The sequence below is a fragment of the Suricata suricatta genome, chromosome 5, assembly GCF_006229205.1.
Source record: "Suricata suricatta isolate VVHF042 chromosome 5, meerkat_22Aug2017_6uvM2_HiC, whole genome shotgun sequence".
NCBI classification, from domain to species: Eukaryota; Metazoa; Chordata; class Mammalia; order Carnivora; family Herpestidae; genus Suricata; species Suricata suricatta.
Window position 1 is genome coordinate 26326 of NC_043704.1, and position 19819 is coordinate 46144.

At 40.4% G+C, this 19819-nt stretch overlaps 1 protein-coding gene across 1 annotated transcript in view; it reads left to right on the forward strand.

Annotated features, from left to right (window-relative positions):
- Positions 1–1901: 1901 nt before the first annotated feature.
- LOC115292511 (aryl hydrocarbon receptor-like) overlaps positions 1902–19819 on the forward strand; it is a 48511-nt gene continuing 30593 nt past the window's right edge. Inside the window, exons 1-2 of the mRNA XM_029940584.1 lie at positions 1902–2112; positions 5634–5755. Coding sequence (XP_029796444.1) covers positions 1902–2112; positions 5634–5755 — 333 coding nt within the window. The remainder of the gene's footprint in view (positions 2113–5633; positions 5756–19819) is intronic.

Genomic DNA, 19819 nt, shown 5'->3' on the forward strand with positions numbered 1-19819 from the left:
TCTGCTAAGATAACCACTGCAGCTGTGTAATGTCTAATGTGCACATGGTGTGTCTTTTTCAATCCTTTTACTTTAACCTATCTGAGTCTTTACATTTAAACTGTGTTTCTTCCAGATACCATGGGTTTTGTTTTTTCAGTAGTCTGATATTTTCTGCTTGTTTACATTTTGGAAACTTCAATATGGTCGAGTTTAGGTCTGCCATTTTATTTTCTAGTTGTTCCATCTATTCTTTGTTATTTTTCCTGTTTTCCTTCCTTCCTTTATATTTAATTCATCTTTAACATCTCATATATCTCCTTTTGTGGCTTATTAGTTGTACATCTTTGCTTTATATTTTCAGTGTTTGCCATAAGGCTTACAATGTAATTTTAACTTATACTATCTACTTTGAAATATTATACTGTTGCATGGATAATGTAATCACCTCGAGGACACTATAATTCCACTTCCCTTCCATCCTTTGTACTACTGTTTTCATACATTCTACATATGCTATAAGCCCCACAGTGCAACACTATTATTTTTCTTTAAGCAGTTAGTTATGTTTTAAATAAATTAAAATCATTAAATTTTCATCATTAACAGCATTGTTTATTCTTTCATGGAGAGCCACATTTATGTCTGATATCATTTTTCTTCAGCTTAAAGAACCTTTTTAAATATTTATTGTAGCTCATGGGCACCTAGGTGGCTCAGTTGGTTAAGGGTCTGACTTTGGCTCAGGTCATGATCGCGCAGCTCATGAGTTCGAGCCCCGTGTCGGGCTCTGTACTGACAGCTCAGAGCCTGGGGCCTACTTCAGATTGTGTCTCCCTCTCTCTCTCTGCCCCTCCTCCACTCATACTCTGTCTCTCTCCTTCAAAAATAAATAAACATTAAAAAAAAATTAGGGGTGCCTGGGTGGCTCAGTCTGTTAAGCGTCCAGCTTCAGCTCAGGTCATGCTTTCACAGTTCGTAGGTTCGAGCCTCGCGTCGGGCTCTGTGCTGACAGCTAGCTCAGAGCCTGGAGCCTGCTTCGGATTCTGTGTCTCCTCTCTCCCTGACCCTCCCCTGTTCGCGCTGTCTCTCTCTGTCTCTCAAAAATAAATTAAAACACAGAAAAAAATTTAAAAAATTTAAATATTTATTGTAGCTCAAATCTTCTGGAAACATTCTTTGAGTTTTTGTCTGAAAATTTCTTTACTTTGCCTTCATTTCTGAAGGATATTTTCTTCAGATACGAAATTCTGGGTTAGCAGTTCCCTTCTTTCAGTAAATTAAAGATGTCATCCCATTGTGTTTTGGCTTGCATTTTTTCTGATGAGAAGTGAGCATTGATTCTATCATTATTTATCTGTATGAAATGGGTCTTTTTTTCTCTGGCTGTTTCCAACACTGGTCTTCAGCAATATAATTACCGTGTACCTTGGCCTGGAGTGTGTGTGAGCATGTGCATACAGAGAAGGAAAGGGAGCATACATACAGATGCATGTTAGTGTATATTTGTGTGTGGGCGTAGGCTCAATTCTTAATAAACTATAATCTCCTAAACGGAGTTTCGCCCATTTCAGTTGTTAATTGTGGTGTAGAGATTTCCTAATTTAAAAAATTGCATGTGGATGCAAATATGTCAGGCTACCAGAAAGTGGGGAGGAAAGCAGTCCCCAGGCTCCTGGTGCTTTGAGGGCCACTGGGTCTAACATGTCCACAGTATGAAGTGGCATCGTCCACACTTCATGCCCACTGGCCAGGAGGGTGGTGAGGGCAGACCCCTCATGGGGTTTCCTGGATGAGCAGTACCTGAAGCTGTAGAACAATGGCTTCTGCCCAAACACCAGGAATTCAGGCCAAACCATGTCTGGCACAGCACTGGGGCCCTGGGGTGGTACAAGTGACAGTGCAGGGAAAGGTAGAGAATAATGGCTTCTCTCTCTCCCCCGAGTCCTAAGCCACAGCCTCCAGAGGGAGCCAAGTCAAACCCTTCTAAACGGCACCGGGACCGCCTGAATCAAGAGCTGAACAAACTGACCAACTTGCTGCCCTTCCCTGAGGATGTGCGGGCCCGGCTTGACAAGCTCTCCATCCTCAGGCTGATCGTGGGCTACCTAAAAGTGAAGAGCTATTTCGCAGGTAAGTGGTGGCTGTGGTTCCAAAATAAGCGATGAGCTGGGGCTGTGCGCACCGGCACTTGGGAGTGAAACGTCTGTCCAGGTGAAAGCTGCACCATGGGGTTTGGTCTCAGGCAGAGGAAGAAGGCAGCATGCTCAGCACAGGTGCCATACGTGAACCAGAACGCAAGTGCGTCAGTGCATGCCCAACCAGATGTGTAAATTCTGGGCTCCACACCGTCTCTCAGCCTGTCCACAGAAGGAGGTGGGCACAGGCCCCAGCCCGCTGTGTTTCTCACAAGGCTCACAGACTGGCATGAACAGAAGTCCTTAGCTGATGGCCTGACTTCTTTCCTTCCCGTGCTCTGTCATTCCTTGCGATACGCCAAGTGTTCCACCTGACAGAACTCTGGTTCAGAACAAAGGGCTCATTTTTCTGAAACTAGGATATGAATGGAGAGATTTCTTATCATCTTCTGGAGCACTTATTCTTCTAAAGTTCTTTACCTGCTAATTCACTGTGTCATTGCTGAAAGGTAGTTTTAACCCATCCCTGCAAGCGGAACTTGTACTCAGTAAATTAAGTGATGCAACTAAGCACAGGTGAGCTTGTGGCTGCTGTGTCCCCTGGAGGAAGAAAGTGTACCTTGGTAACTGGCAAGCTACAGTCCAGGAAGACAGAGGAAGACTCTGGGCCTGGACAACATATTACACGTTGTTACAGCTGCTCAAAATAGAAAGTAAAAAATTAATTGGGTCCAGTTGACGTTGAAAATACAATGAGAATTATGAAACTGCCCAAAATTCAGTGAAAGCTTTAGAGGAGCAGCAGCTATTTAATCCTGTATAATAGTGATGCAGAATGGCCATGCAAATAGTCGGACACCTTTGCAGTGCCGGCCAGAGGCTGGAGTCAGAGGGCCAGGGTGACTGATGAGCAGATGCAGGGTTTCCTTTTGGGGTGCCAACAGTATTTTGGATCTCAATAGAGGTGGTAGTTGCACAACACTGTGAATGTGCTCAATGCCACAGGACTGCTCAGTTTAAAGTGGTTGATTTTATGCTATATGAATCCCACAGAGGCTGAAATCCTTTGACGGGAGGGAAGCACAGACCCTTCAAAGCCCTCTCAGCACCGAGAGGCCTGGAATGGGTTCTCTGCTTGCCTCTGCTACCTGTTTCGAGGCTGCCTGAGCCTTCTCTTCCCCAGACGTCTCTGGTTTGTGCCAGTGAACATAGGGGCCTGTGCTGCAGGCCACTGACAGTGGTGGAGAACTGGGACCCTCTGACCTGGGTCTGATTTCCCCCCAGGATGGCCCAAAGGAAAGAGGCACATGTATGCCCCTGCACTGGCCTGGAGAGTTGCTGTCTCTACCAGTTTTGTGTTGTGAACTGCTTTTCCATGGAAACACCTTGATCCTCAGTCAGTCTAAAATCTTGTCTGTTCAGAGCTGTGGATCTGAGTCCTGTCTCTCCCACCATGTCTGTACACTCCTCCTCTGGGTCTCTCCTCTGAATGGATGGATGACTTTCTTGGTTGTTTCTCATATAGGCAGGAGTGGGGAGAGCCTGGGTGAGAGACAGAGCTATCTCCAGAGCCAGTCTAGGGAAAACAGTCCCCACGCCTGTTGGACCTCAAACAAGCAGGAGGGCTGGGCTCACAGGATCCATACCCACAAGGGCTTTGTTGAGGACACACTGCTGTCCCCAAGCCACAGAATCCACTGGGCTTCCATCCCAAAGGCCCAGCTTCCTCCTGCCATAGCCTGAGACTGAGGCTAGGGCTTTCCCTATCTCTGCCTACGTCTGCCTTCCAGCAGGACAGGTGCCACGTGTCCGAAGTCTCATAACTGAGCAGTTAACCCACACTCACTGCTCTATGCCTCTCAAGTCCAGCTGCCCTGTTCTCTCTCGTTCTTTGTGATTCAGCATTATATTAATTTTCATATTATGTAATTCTTAAGAAGGAATTGTCATCTATTGGGCATCATTTATGAGCCAGGTTTTTTGTCCAGGTATCTCATCTGAGTCTATGAGGCACTGTCATCATCTGTCTGCCAGTACAGATAGAAAAGTGAGGCTCAGAGAAGCAAAGATTTTAAAGGTAGCACAGCAGAGAAAGAGCCAGGACTGAACCTGCTCCCAGGGCACTGGGTAGAATCTCTTTTGCCATGAAAATAAGGTAATGTGAAACAAACTCAAGCTAGAGCGAACTGGATGACCCAGCACTTGGGTCTTAGACCAGCTGGGGCCCACTGTAGAGTAAGCAGATGAGGAGATTTTGCTGGAGACCTAGGGGTGGGGGGTGGGGGGAAGCACATGGTCACATGTCCCAAAGAAACCGTTGGCTGAACGAGGACCCCCTGTTCACACTCCTCTGGGAACCTGGGGGGCAGCTTGGCTGGGGTCGTTCTGCTGCCTGGTGGGCAAGCACATTAGCACTCAGCATGCAGGGAGGTGCAGGAGCCTGAGAAGACATGGAGCGTCTCTGCGGAGCAGTGCAAAACTGGAGGTGTGTGGGCGTTCCGGATCCCTGCCGGCCTCGGCCTGGCCCAAATGCCTCGCTGTTCAGAGAAGAAGGTCTTGTTTCCAGGATAGCTCAATGTGGAGCTGCTCTCGGGTTGAATTCCTTTCCCCAGCCCCAGCCCCTTCCCCATATGTTTATCTTCCCCAGACAACCAGCTGTGTCTCCAGCACCGTCTGACCCAGGCCACTCCAGTGTCCTGGGTCAGAGACAGAAGCAGGAATGCCCTGGTTTCCACGGGGTTCTCTGATGAACCCTGTTATGAGTTTGTTTTTAAAGTGACTTGCAGACCTCTCTGTACAAATGACTTTCCTTTGATTTCAAGGAGCCTCGACTTTTCACAGCCGCTCTGTCTCAGATGCTGACTTGAACCAGCATGAGCAGCCCCAGTCAGTACTCCTTGGGTTTCTTTCCAGGAGTCAGGGCCAGGTCACTTAATGCGCACTTTTGAAGGTGTAAGGTGCTTTCCTTTATTTTTTCCTCTCTCTTTATTTCAGAGCTATCACGCATTTATTTCTTCCAATTTGTATTTAAATTCTAGTTTATCACCATACAGTGTAGTATTGGTTTCCAGAGTAGAACTTAGTGGTTCATCACTTACGTATAACACCCTGTGCTCATCATAACAAATGCTCTCCTTAATACTCATCACCCATTTAATCCCCCCACCCACCTCCCTCCATCAGCCTTCAGTATGTTCTCTTTTGTTAAGATGGTTTCCTCAAGGGGTGCCTGGGTGGCCTAGTCAGTTCAGCCTCTGACTTCAGCTCAGATCAGGATCTCACAGTTTGTGAGTTCGAGCCCCATGTCAGGCTCTGTGCTGACAGCTCAAGCCTGAAGCCTGCTTTGGATCTGTATTTCCCTCTCTCTCTGACCCTCCAATGAGTGCGCTCGCTCTCTCTCTCTCTCTCTCTCTCTCAAATAAACAAACATTAAAAAAAAGATGGTCTCCTCAAACACAAACTATATTGACAAGATTAATAAACACTTGTTTTCAATGCCACCTTTGTCTTCCACAGCCATCCTAAAGGACAGCATTGCAGACTGCTCAGGTAACCCACCCATGAATCCAGGGGAAAGTGAGCCCACCTCTCCACAGGTCAATGCAGAACTGTTTTCTGAAGGGGACTTGCTTCTTCAGGTACTGTATGATATTTTCTTTCTTTATTTCCTGTCAGTGGTTATGATTATAATAGAATCAGGCCTCAGAGTATTCCAGAAAACATTTTGTTTCAACTCTTACTGAATTTATCTTTAATTGCCATGTCAAGTTTCTGGTTGAAAAGAGTATTCTATATCTATTGTTCCCATTTTTTTGGACAAATCTGTAACCATTGTGCCATATGGGTGCCACATGAGAAGAGCCAGAAACCCTGGCTGTCAGTGCTTGATGGCCACCTGCCAGTCAGGTAGCAGCCACCGTTCCCCACAAGGATGACGCTGCATTTCCCTGCCTGTCAGGGGTTGTGAGACTCAGAGCGATGGATGTATTTGCAAATCATATTGTAAGCCCACAAACCCAAGATGTAAGACAAACATACAAAGGAAACGCATACTTTGAGTAGATGGAAATATTACCATGACATATTTCATTTTTACTACTTTTGAGTATTTAAAAATCTCTTTCTCTGGAATCTATCTAAATACAATGTAGTGCTGGTACCTTAGCAAGGAACCCAGGCTCTGGGTGACACGAACATGGCAGATCTTCCTCTCACAAACCAGAAGTACAAAATTTCCACAGACAGCCCAGGAGGAACATGCCTCACTGGGTGATTGGCCCCAGAAGCAAGTGGGTCTCTTCTTCAGGAAAGAGGAGGTGACATGAAAGATCAGTGCATCTTTATTGGTATAGTAAGGGCTTATTTATCTGTTGAGACAAGTCATTAGACTTTTATCAGGATACTTAAAAGTCAGTCTGTGGTCTCCTCTCCCCACCCTCAAGCTGAAAGAACTACATTTTTCATGCTTCGGATATTTTTTTAAAACCTCAAAAGAGACCTAGGGGCACCCGGGTGGCTCAGTTGGTTAAGCACCCAACTTCGGCTCAGGTCATGATCTCGAGGTTCGTGGGTTTGAGCACCACATCGGGCTCTGTGCTGACAGTGCAGAGTCTGGAGCCTGCTTTGGAGTCTGTCTCTCCCTCTTTCTTTGTCCCTCCCTTACTTACATTCTGGCTCTGTCTTTCAAAACTTAATAAATGTTAAAAAAAAAAACAACAAGCACCTCAAAAGAGACCTAATATAAAGACTCTGTCAAAATGTTAGCATATATTAAATCTGGGTACATTATTGTTGGTTAACTGATCTCTTTAATTTTAGTGAGTTTGAACTAATTTGTACTTATATCTTTAAAACAGAAATTTTAACACAAACCATCTCTTGTAATGAAATTCTTAAAGAATAATTCTAAGTGTTTGTTTAGCTGAAATGATCAAAGTTCTGATTTAGTCACGGTTCTTCAGAGAAGTAGAACCGATAGGATGTGTGTGTGTGTGTGTGTGTGTGTACACGGAGAGAGAGAGATTATAGAACTGGCTCATGTGATTTGGCATGTGGCAAATCTGAAACCTGCAGGGCAGGCTAGAAATCTGTCTACTCGGGAAGGACCTGATGCTGCACTTGAGTCTGAAGGCTAAAGGCAGAATTACTTCTTCCCAGGGGGACCTCAGGTTTTTTTCTCTTAAGTTCTTCAACTGATTGGCTGTGGCCTGCCCATGTTATGGAAAGTAATTGCTCTACTAATGATTTAGATGTTAGTCACTTTTTTTAAAGGTTTTAAAAATTTTTTTTTGAGAGAAAGAGTATGGGGGAGAGACTCCCAAGTAGGTTCTGCACTGTCAGCACAGAGCCCAGAATGGGGCTCAAACCCTCGAACGGTGAGATCATAACCTGAGCTGAAACTAAGAGGTGGACACTTAACCAACTGAGCCACCCAGGTCTCCCGACGGAATTCACACTTAAAAATAAATGTCTTCAGGGCCACTTGTAGGGTGTCACTCCCTCAGGATAAATAACCTATAAAATTTTTTCTTCATTAAACAAAATTTTAATGCCTTCACAGAAACATCTACACTAGTATTTGATCACATTTTTGGGCACCATAGCCTAGCCAAGCTGATGCATAAAGCTAACTGTCACAGCTTTATATTTAGTTGAATTTTAAATGGATATCCATAAAAATTAGTTTTAGTTGGTAAAAAATAAGCGTGTTTCAATTGATAAAAAATATTAACCTTAAAAATACAACCGTCAGTTATTTTACCAATGAAAACAAGTCTATGCAGGAATATCAGAGATCTGCGATTTGAGACAAGCATGCTAGGGCAAAACCGTAGGCAAGCCCAGAGGACAAACAAGAGGAAGGCTCTTTCATGGAGGAAAGGGGGAGTTGGGGGGGCTGTTGTAAACAACAAGTCCACTGGAGTAAACTGGAAGCTGGAAGTGGAGTGGCTTCTCTTTGGTTGGGGCTGTGACTGTCTCATTGGCGAGACGTGATGGCCTCTCATTGGCTAGGATATGCCAGTCTTTCTTTGGCTGGGCTGTTTCTAGGTGGGGGGCGGGGGATGAGGAGAGCCTTTCTTTTTCCTGCTGGAATAATAAAGTAGCTTGCGTGGTACAGCCTTGATTTGTCTCTTCCTGTTGGGGTCTGCAGTTGGTGATGAGTAGTACCGTGTGAGGGCTCCCACTTCTGGCCCCCAGCTCCATTTCAGATGAGGTTTCCTTTGATTCTCACACTTACCCCTCTTGACCAAGATCTTTCTTCAAAGAATCTCTGATCAAGAGTCAGGTTTTCCATATTTAATGTTTTGTCCCTCAGCACTTTTCTGATTGTCTCATCTTAAGACAGAGGAAAGTGCAGTTAGAAAACACCTAAGGCCACATTTTAGTAACAAGGAAGATGAGGAGGGAGACCTCCCTGGCAATTCCAAACTATAATTCATATTTATCAAGACTGTAAGCACTGGAGATCATCTCCTATTGGGGAGGTCCTTCTTATAAAAGGTTGATGGGCAACAAAATGCAAACTTAAAATAATTATACAAAACAGAAGAAGTAACATAATAATTCCAAATTGTATGATGGTTCTAAACCAAGACCCTGAGTCCTAAAGTATAAAACTGAAATATTTATCAGCGCTTATTCCAATTTAAGGGAGAAAAGTTCTCCCTACAAAGGCAAATCCGTAGTCATGTATGTCCCCTCAAAGTCCCCACTTAAAGTGACTGTGAAAGTAGAATAGTGAATAATACAAGACTACACTGGAAGAATTAGCCAAGTGTATTAAGAAGAAATGGTACAGGTATAAATATGAAGCAACAGTTGAACTTTCTGCAGAACAACAACACTTCAAAGACATATTAAAACAGTGTTGTTATCTCAAGAGTTATTTGGAACCAAATGTGTTACTAAAATGCAATCTGTAAGTTTGCAAATTCAGAGGCCATACATTTGCATAAGAAGCCAATATCAATTAAGAGGTCAGATGAAAGAAAGACTTGTGAATTCTGAACCTTCTAATCCTTCTAAACTCACAATATCATGATGAGGTTCTTTCCCAAAGGCCATAATCAAAAGAAGTTTTCCCTTTCACAAGTGTTTTAGAAATGCAAACAAAGATACACAGGCTTGGTGTGGGCACAGTGAGAAAGCTGTCTTCCCAGATCGTGTGTGCTTCAGTTCCAGGAAATCTTTACTTTCAGGACACTAGGGTGGTATGCAGATCCACATCTGTCTTCAGATGTGTTATGTGAATCCAGGAGTCTATTCTCTGGAGTTTGGTGGCACAAGCATTGACTTACAGTTCTTGATAAGGGCCTTTTCAGTGAGATTAAAGAGAGTTTTTCTGGAGATGTCATTTCTAAAAGACAAAATCTCCATGTTGCAAGATGTGATGCTTAAGGTCTTTCACTGCTGGGAGTACACCGTGAAAACATGTAGTCCTTATTCCCAGATCAGACCCCCTAAGTGTCAAACCCAAATTTGAGAAAACGGCAATTTTTCTTTGGAGACGTTATAACCCTTTAAGGCCAAAAAGTTTAACAGGTGAATACTGTCTTCCTGACGGAAGTTTAAGAAACAAATCATCTACACATTGTAGCAGAGTAAAGCCTGAAGAAAACTGTAGCATGCAAATCAGCTTTTAAGTTTTGTGAAAAATAAGAAGGACACTCTGTGAAACTCTGGGGCATTACTGTCCAGGTGTTATTTCCATTCTTTCTGAATGAATGCAAATAGGTGTCGGCTATCCCTGTCAACTGGAATACTAAAATTGCACTGCATAGATCAATTACAATGAAAAACAATTTGCTACCAGCAGGAATGGATATTAATACCACATGGGGATAGAAACAACAGGGTGCTAAAGGATTACAGTGTTATTCATTGCTCAGAGGTCCTAGACAAACCTCCATCCTTGGCCACTGGGTTTTCTCACTGGTAAATTACGAGTATTATAGGGGCCAGTGCAGTATATAATGAGGCTCTGAGCTTTGTAATCTATTATGAGCATGATACCTTGTAGGACTTCTTTCTTCATAGGCTATTGGTTAATTATGGGGGGGCCGTTTTGAGAGATCACTTTGAATCTTGATGGGAGGTGTACTGTAGATTCTGCTAGTAGCAGTTGAAGACTTTGTCCATAAGAACAATGGTAGCTGATTCAGTAGGGACAAATGATCAGTGTCTCCAGACTCATCTAAACCATAACAGATGGTGCAAACAGATTTCAAAGGGTCGGTCATTTAATTCACCTGGTTGGCTAATTGATTACTACTGTCAAATTCTAAAATTATTTCTCTCCACTTTTTTCAGTTAATTTAGAAATAGTATTTTGCAAAGATGCAAACTTAGGATTCTGAAAACTGTTACCCTCAAGACACCTATTAGTTATCCCATTCAGTTTCCTTACTTTATTTCGTTTTATTTGCAGCCAAGGGTTTCTAATGCAGTTTTAAGAAAAAAAAATTGGGAAGATCAAATGTTCTTCCACATTGGCCATTGAAGTTCTACATTACTCTTACTTAAGTTGGTATATTTAGTTAGAAAGGCACATGAGGAGGGGCCATGATTTTAAAACATAAAACTGAGTGGGGTCCCAGAATGGGGGGAGGACCCTCAAAGCATTTTGATGATTGTGATCCCTTTTATTAGAGTTGTTTTCCTAAAGCCAAAGAAAATTCTTAAACAGCAGTTTTAGTAGGAACAACCTGGTTTCAAAGGTATCAGACCAAAGTCCAGCATATTGCCAACAGGCATAGTTTCAACAGGCAAATTTCAGTTCAGGAAGAGTGGAACAAAAGGCCAAATGAGGACTCTCAGAATGGGGGGTGGGGTGGGCGGGGAGCTTTGCTGGATCCCACTTCTGACACCAAGTAACACTTACCTTGAAAATAAACTGTCAGCTATTTTACTAGCAAACATGGGTTTACTTGGAAACCATAGGAAATTGCAGTTTAGGACCAGCAAATCTATGGAACAACCATAGGCAAGTCTATAGAACAAAAGAGGAGACTCTTTTATAGAGGAAAGGGGGAACTTGGGAGGAGCTGTTGTCAATAGAAACTCCATTAGAATAAACTGGGAGCCGGAAGTATAGTAGCTTCTCACTGGCTGGGGTATGAGTTGTGATCATCTCTTATTGGCTAGGCTGGTTCGGGTGGAGGAGGAAATCTTTCTTCCTCCTGTTGGTAGCAAAATAGCTAAAGCAGTATCAACTTGTAAGGTATGTGTTTTCCTGTTGGAGTCTGCAATTGATGATGAGTTGTAAGACACTAGAGCTCCCCATCTGATCCCCCAACTCCATGACTGAAAAAAAGGTTTCCTTTTATTTTCACAGAAATATTTGACTTTATTTTGTGGGAGCACATTCAGATGTTTGGCATTCAAGACCAAATCAAATTTAAATCATTCAACTTTTCTAAAAATGCACAATTAAGAAGGTGAGAAATAGTAGACTAAATAGCTAAAATGTAACAGAGAAAATCAGGAGAAAGACACAGTTTGAAAGAACCATGGGGTCAGAAAAAGTCTCAAAATCTACCAAAACCTTGCCTTTGTAAAATGTACCAGTGTAACTGGATCATACTCTAGAAAAATAGAGCAACCCATTAACAATTAGTGGAGGCTAACAGCTTGGAGTTTAGTGGTGAGATCAAGGAAGGAGATAATAAAAAAAAACAGCACAGTTAAACACCATTGTCACTATATGCTGATCAGGAAGACTATGTACATACCCAAGGCTATGCCTTATGGGGAATGAGAATAGAGGCTGCAGGTGTGAGGGACTTAGACTTCACTGAACTAGTCCATCCAGGTCATTATATAAACTAGCAAACAACAAGAGAAGTGGAGATCATTATCCAGTTAGTATATTACCAAAAGATGTAGTTCTCAACAAATCATGAGACACTTAAAGAAACAGGAAAGTATGACTCATGTACAGAACTAAAAGAGGGAATAGAAACTGCCTTTGAAAGACCCAAATGTCAAATATAGCAGATAAAACTTCAAAGTAGGTTTTATAAATATATTCAATGAATGAAAGGAAGTCATTTTAAAAATTAATGGAAGATAAGATGACAAAGGCTCATCAAATAGAAAATATCAGTAAAGAGAGGTGTAAAAGAACTACATGGAAATGCTAGAGTTGAAAAAAGTATAACAACTGCAATGAAAAATTCACTAGAGGGACTCAACTGTATATTTGAACTGATAGAAGAATCATGGCAGAATTTGAAAATAGACAGAGATTATGCAATCTGCAGCACACAGACAGACACACACACATGATATAAAAGGAGACTCTGAAAAATATGAGATACCATTAAATGCACCAATATACATATACTGAGGATACCAGACAGAAGAGAGCAAAAGTGGCAGATCAAATATTCAACAAAATAATGGCTTAATACTTCACAAAATTGATGAAAACCATTTATGTACACATCCAAGAAGCTCAAAAACAAGTAGGATAAATTCAGAGAGATACACACCTGGACACATCATAGTCAAAATGTTGTAGACAAGAGAAAATCTCGAAAACAGCAAGACAAAAATGATTCATCATGTACAAGAAAACCTCCACAAGATTAACAACTGACTTGTGATCAGAAAACATGAAGTCCAGAAGACAGTACAGTGACATATTTAAAATGCTGAAAGAAAAAAGAAAACACCTTTCAAACAAGAATCCTATACCCAACAAAACTATATTTCAAAATGAAAGTGAAGTAAAGATTCCCAGATAAACCAAATCTCAGAAAATTTGCTATTAGTAAACTCACTTTATAAGAAATAATGAAGGATCTTTTTAAGTCTGAAAGCAAGAGATATACCAGAGCAATGTGATCCAAATGAGAAATAAGAGCACTGATAAGACAATTATCAGCAATTATAAAAGGCAAAATAATGTTTCTTCTTTCTTCTATAAACTTATTTTAACAAGCAGTTGCCTGGAAAAATACAAGTATATAAATTGTGTTGAGCCTATAACACACAGAAATGCAATACAGTTGACAATAACAGCACAGAAGGCAAGTGGGAGAACACCTGTGCTGAAGTAAGGAAATGACACCAGATGTGAACTCAAACACACAAGAACTGAAGAGAACCAGAAATGGTAACAAGTTTAATAAAGTCATTCTCCTTAAACATATATGTGCTCTCCTTTCTTCTTTCAGCTGATTTAAACTACATTTAATTAGGGGCACCTGAGTGGCTCAGTTGGTTAAGGGTCTGACTTCAGCTCAGGTGATGATCTCATGATTCATAGGTTTGAGCCCAACATCAAGCACTGTGCTGATAGTTCAAAGCCTGGAGCCTGCTTTTGATTCTGTGTCTACCCCTCTCTCTACTCCTCCCACTCACACACTCTCTCTCTCTCTCAATAAATAAATAAATATATGAATGAATGAATGAATGAATGAGTGAATCAAGTTATAATATATATTAAATTATAGCAAAAAGGAAGGTAATAGAGATATATAGGAGTAAATTCCTATCTCATAGGAATTAAGTGAGCATAAACGAGGTACATTATGATAAGTTGTTATGTATATGCAAGCCACAGAGCAAACATTTTTAACAAACAAAAAATATAAAATCATTAAATAAAATGAAATGCTATATCATAAAAAACTTATAGTAAAAGAGGAATAAAAAAGATATGAAACACAGAAAACAAAAAGCAAAACAGCAAATTAAATTCAACAATATCAATAATAACCTTAAATGTAAATGATTAAACAATCCAATAAAAAGTCCGTAACTATCAGGCTGTATTTCTTTTAATTCCAACCATATGACTACAGGAGATACACTTTAGATTCAGAGATGTAAATAGATACAAAACAAAGATGGAAAAGAATATATTATACAAAGAACAACCATAAGAGACCTGGTGTGATTACATTAATATGTGACAAAATAGACTTTAACACAAGAAATAATGATTGGAAATAGATATTTTATTAAAAAATGTTTTAATGTTTCTTTATTTTTGATGTAGAGAGCATGAGCAGAGGGGAGAGCAGAGAGAAAGGGAAACACAGAATCAAGGCAGGCTCCAGGCTCTGAGCTACCAGCACAGAGCCTGAAGTGGGGCTTGAACCCACAAACTGTGAGATCATCACATGAGCTGAAGTTGGACATTCAACCGACTGAGCCACCCAGGCACCCCTTTAGTTCATTTTATTTTTGAGAAAAGCAGGGGAGAGGAACCCAGGGAGAGAAAGAGAATCTTAATCAGGCTACATGCTCAGCACAGAGTCCAGTGTGGGGTTCAATCCCACAACCCTGGGATCATGATGTGAGCTGAAATCAAGAGCCAGTTGGATGCTCAACCAACTGAGCCACCCAATTGCTTCTGGAAAAATATATTTTTATAATGAGAAAGGGCCAATCCATTCCAAAGATATAACAACTACTAATATATATGCATCTAACAACTGAGCCCCCAAATACATAAAGCAAAAACTGGTATAATCAAAGGGATAAATAATTTAAAAAAAAAGTTATTGACTTTAATACCCAACTTGCAATAATAAATACAAACAACTAGATAGAAGACTAACAAGGATATAAGAGACTTGACCCATACTATAAACCAACTAGATGTAACAAACATTATAGAACACTCAAACAACATCACAATATACATCCTACTCAAACATGGAATATTTTCCAGATTAGACTACATCCCACCATTAAACATGCCTCAACAAATTTAAGAGTTAAAATCACACAGAATATGTTTTCTCACTTGGAACAAAAATAGACACATAGATCAATGGAACAGAATTGAGACCCCAGGAAAAACCCCACAATTATACAGTCAATTAATCTATGAAAAAGAAGGCAAGAATATACAATGGGGAAAAGACAGTCTTTTCAATATGTAATTCTAGGAAAACTGGACAGCTACATGTAAAAGATTGAAATTGGACCACTTTCTAACACCATACACAATAATAAACTGAAAACTAATTAAAGGCTTAAATGTGAGACCTGAAATCATAAAAATCCTTGAAGAGAATTCAGGCAGTAGTTTCTCAGACTTTGGCCACAGTACTAATTTTCTTTTTTTTTCTTTTTAAATTTTAGAGTGAGCAAGGTGGGGCGGGAGAGAATCTTAAGCAGGTTCCATGCTCAGCACAGAGCCTGACATGGGGCTCAATCCCACAACCCTGGGATCATGACTAGAGCCAAAATCAATAGTCAGACACTCAACTGACTGAGCCACCCAAGCACCATTATAGTAATATTTTTCAAGAAATGTCTCCTAAGGCAAAAGAAACAAAAACAAAAATAAATTATTTGGACTATACAAAATAAAAACTTTTATACATTAAAGGAAACCATCAACAAAACAAAAAGACAACTTACTGAATGGGAGAAGATATTTGCAAATGAGGTATCTGATATCTAAAGACCATACACAACACCAAAAATAAAACAATCCAATTTAAAAATGGGCAGAGGATCTTAATAGACCTTTTTCCAAAGAAGACAAACAGATGGCCAACAGACACATGAAAAGATGCTAAATGTCACTAATCATGAGGGGAATGCACACCAAAACTACAATGAGGTATCACCTACCAGAATGGATTAAATTAAAAAAAAAAGAAATAACAAGTGTTGATGAAGATGTGGAGAAAAAAAAAGGATCCCTCCTGCACTGTTAGTGGGAAGGTATATTTGTCCAGCCACTGCAGAAAGCAATATGAAGTTTCCTCAAAAAATTAAAAATAGATTACCATAGATCCAATAATTCCACCACTGGATATTTACCCAAAAGAAACAAAAACACTAACTCGAAAAGATATATGCACCCCTGTGTTTACTGCAGCAGTATTTACAACGGCCAAGATTTGGAAGTGACCTAAGTGCCCATCGATAAACATATGGATAAAGAAATTGTGGTATATATACAATGGAATATTACACAGCCACGAAAAGAATGAGACTGTGCCATCTGAATCAACATGGATGGACCTAAAATGTGTAATGCTATGTTACATACGTCAGACTAAGACAAATACCATATGATTCCACTTAAAAGTATAATCTTAAAAAAAAACAAACAGGGGTGCCCAGGTGGTTTAGTCGGTTAAGTGTCCGACTCTTAACTTCATCTCAGGCCATGATCTCATGGTTCGTGGGACTGAGCTCTACACTGGGCTCTGCACTGATGGCACGGACCTGCTTGGGATTCTTTCTCTGCCTCTTTCTCTGCCCCTCCCTTACTTGCTCTCGCTTGTGCTCTCTCTCTCTCTCTCTCTCTCTCTCTCTCTCTCTCTCTCTCACTGTCTCTCAAAATAAATAAATATACATTTAAGAAAAGAAAAAAGAAACAGAAATGAATAAACAACAAGAAGCTGAATCAGACCTATACATACAAACAACAAATTGAGGGTAGCCAGAGAGGAGAGGGTTGGGCAGTTGGGCAGAATGGGGAAAGGGGAGAGAAAGAAACAGGTTTCCAGCTATGGAAAGAATAATTGACAGGAATGAAAGATACATTATAAGGGAAAAGTACATACATAATAAAATAAAATGTTATATAATCAATAAATCTTTTTAATTTCCAGCAGTTGAAGGCACTAGGGGAAAAAGTTTTCCTACTATTCTGGAATTAAATTAGAAATCAATACCAAAAGGAAAACTGGAATATTTAAAAATAGAAAGTATACATTTTCCTAAATAACCAATGAGTCAAAGAAGAAATCACACCAAAAAAGTAGAAAATACTTTCAGATGAATGAAAACAAAAGCGACATACCAAAACTTGCTCAAATGCTTGTAAGGCAGTTCTCTGAGGAATAGTTATAGCTATAAATGCCTATGTTAAAAAAAATAAAGATCTCAAATGAATAATCTCACTTTCCACCTTCAGGAATTATAAAATGAGCAAACTAAAACCAAAGCATGCAGTGGAAGGAAGTAATAAAGACTAGAATGGATATAAGTAAATATAGGATAGAAAAACAATACAGAAAAACCAAGTAACAGTTATTTGAAAAGTTCAAAAAATTGACGAATCTTTACTTAGATCAAGGGGGTAAAAGGACAAAATTCAAATTATTGAAATTGGGAACACAAAAGGAGACCTCATTACTGGTCTTATAGAAATACAAAAGATTATAAGGAAATACTAGGAGCAAGTGTATTCCAACAAACTAGAAAACTTATATGAAATGGACAAGTTCTTAGTGAGTCACAAACTAAACAAAACAAAATCTGAATAAAACTATAATATGTAAAAAGATCAAATCAGTAAATCTAAAATATATCATACAGAGCAGCTCAGGCCCAGGTGAATAGGTGAATAGGTGAATTTTATTAAACATTTAAAGAAAAATTAACACTATTCTTTCACAAGCCCTTCCAAAAACAAAACAAAAATAGAAGGAACATTTCTTATCTCATTCTGTCAGTACTATACTGATACCAAAACCAAAGACTTTACGAGAAAATAAAACCACAGAGCAGTATGTTTTAGGAATATGGATGCAAAAATCCTCAACATAATACTAGCAAAGTGAGACTACATACAAAAAAAGATTATACACCAGAATCAAGTGAGATGTGCCCAAGAACTGCAAAGTTGGCTTAGCATGTGCAAATCCAATACGAAAATGCACCATATTAATAGAATACAGGACAAAAACCACATGATAACATCAGTTGATATAGAAGAGGCATTAGGAAAAATCTGATGCTTTCATGTAACAATGCTTACCATTAAAAAAGTACTTTCTCAATCTGGTATAGGACAACTACAAAAATCACAAAGCACACATCATACTTAAAGTTGCAGACTAAAGGGGCACCTGGGTGGCTCAGCCAATTTAGCCAACTTTGGCTCAGGTCATGAAGTCACGGTTTGTGAGTTCAATCCCCAATTCAGGCTAGCTGCTGTCAGTGCAGAGTCTGCTTTGGATCCCCTGTGCCCCTCTCTCTGCCCCTCCCCTGCTCATGCTCCTTCTCTCTCAAAAACAAATAAACATTTAAAAATAAAGTTGTAGGCTAAAGATGTTGTCTAAGATCAGGGAAAAAACAAGTGTGATTGTTCTCCAATTTCTACTCAACATTGTACTGGAGGTCCTAGGGAAATTAGGCAAGAAAAGGAAATTAAAGTCATCCCTACAAAAAAAGGAAAAAGTAAAGCTACCTCAATTTGTAGATGACATCATGTTGTATGAGAAAAACCTACGGAATGTACTACAAAACTACTAAAACTGAGAACAAGTTCAGGAAGTTTGCAGGATAGAAGATCAGTATAAAATGAATTGTGGTGGGCGTGGGGGTGAGGGGGAGCTAAGATGGTGGCGTAGTAGCAGGACCCTGGGCTTGCCTCCTCCCTTGAACGCTAACTATCAAATCATGCTGAATACTAAAGAAATTAACCTAGAATTGATAGAATTTCTAGGTTGATTTCTGCACAACTAGAGGGAGAGAAGAGGCAACTCTGAGGAAGGTAGGAAGTGTGGAGATGTGGTTAGGGGGAGAAAGACAGTAGTTGGTGCAGAGAGGAGGGATCCCTGGTCACAGACAAAGGCTAGAGAGAGTGGAGCACACATGAATAAGCACAAGAGCACTTGCCCAAAGCCACTGGCTGAGGAAATAAGTGGGGATGCATTTCATGAGTCTTTGAAACCAGCAGGGCTCAAAGACTGGAGTCTCAGAGGTCCCCAGGCTCTGCTGGGATGGAGATCTGAGGCCGGGGCCCTACTCCTGGGAGAAGGCAGACAAGCAACCCGGGGGCAGCCGGTGCAATCTGAGGATCACCTGTTCGTTCTTTCTGGAGCACATCTGTGGGAAATGGCACTACCTCCCTGGGAACAAAAGGACCTGTGGTTGCCATTTCCCTCCCCCTCCTCTCAGCATGGGCTCAGACACCTGCCAAGGGCAGCTAACCAGGAGACTGGCTGTTCAGGCTGCTTGCTTCAAATAAAATGGCACTAAATACATATCTCTCATAACTACTACATATTTACTCCGAATTAATTAAACAGATGAAACACTACAATCAAAAGACATAGGGTGTCATGACAGGGGTGTCCACTCTCACCACTGTTGTTTAACATAGTGTTGGAAGTCCTAGCATCAGCAATCAGACAAAAGGAAATAAAAGGCATCAGAATCGGCAAAGAAGTCAAACTTTCACTTTTCACAGATTACATGAAACTCTACATGGAAAACCTGATTGACTCCACCAGAAGCTTCTAGAACAGATCAGTGAATTCGGTAAAGTTGGAGGGTACAAAATCAATGTACAGAAATCAGTTGCATTCTTATACACCAAAAATGAAGCAACAGAAAGAGAAATCAAGAAACAGATCCCATTCACAATTGCAGGAAAAATCATAAAATACCTAGGAATAAACCTAAACAAAGATGTTAAAGACCTGTATGCTGAAAACTATAGGAACTTATGAAGGAAATTGAAGAAGACTCAAAGAAAGGGAAAAATATTCCATGCTCATGGATCAGAAGAATAAACATTGTTAAAATGTCATTATTACCCAAAGCAATTTACACATCCAATGCAATCCCCATCAAAGTTGCACCAGCATTCTTCTCAAAGCTAGAACTATCTTAAAATTCATATGGAACCACAAAAAACCCCAAATAGCCAAAGTAATATTGAAGAAGAAAACCAAAACGGGAGGCATCACAATCCCAGACTTTAGCCTTTA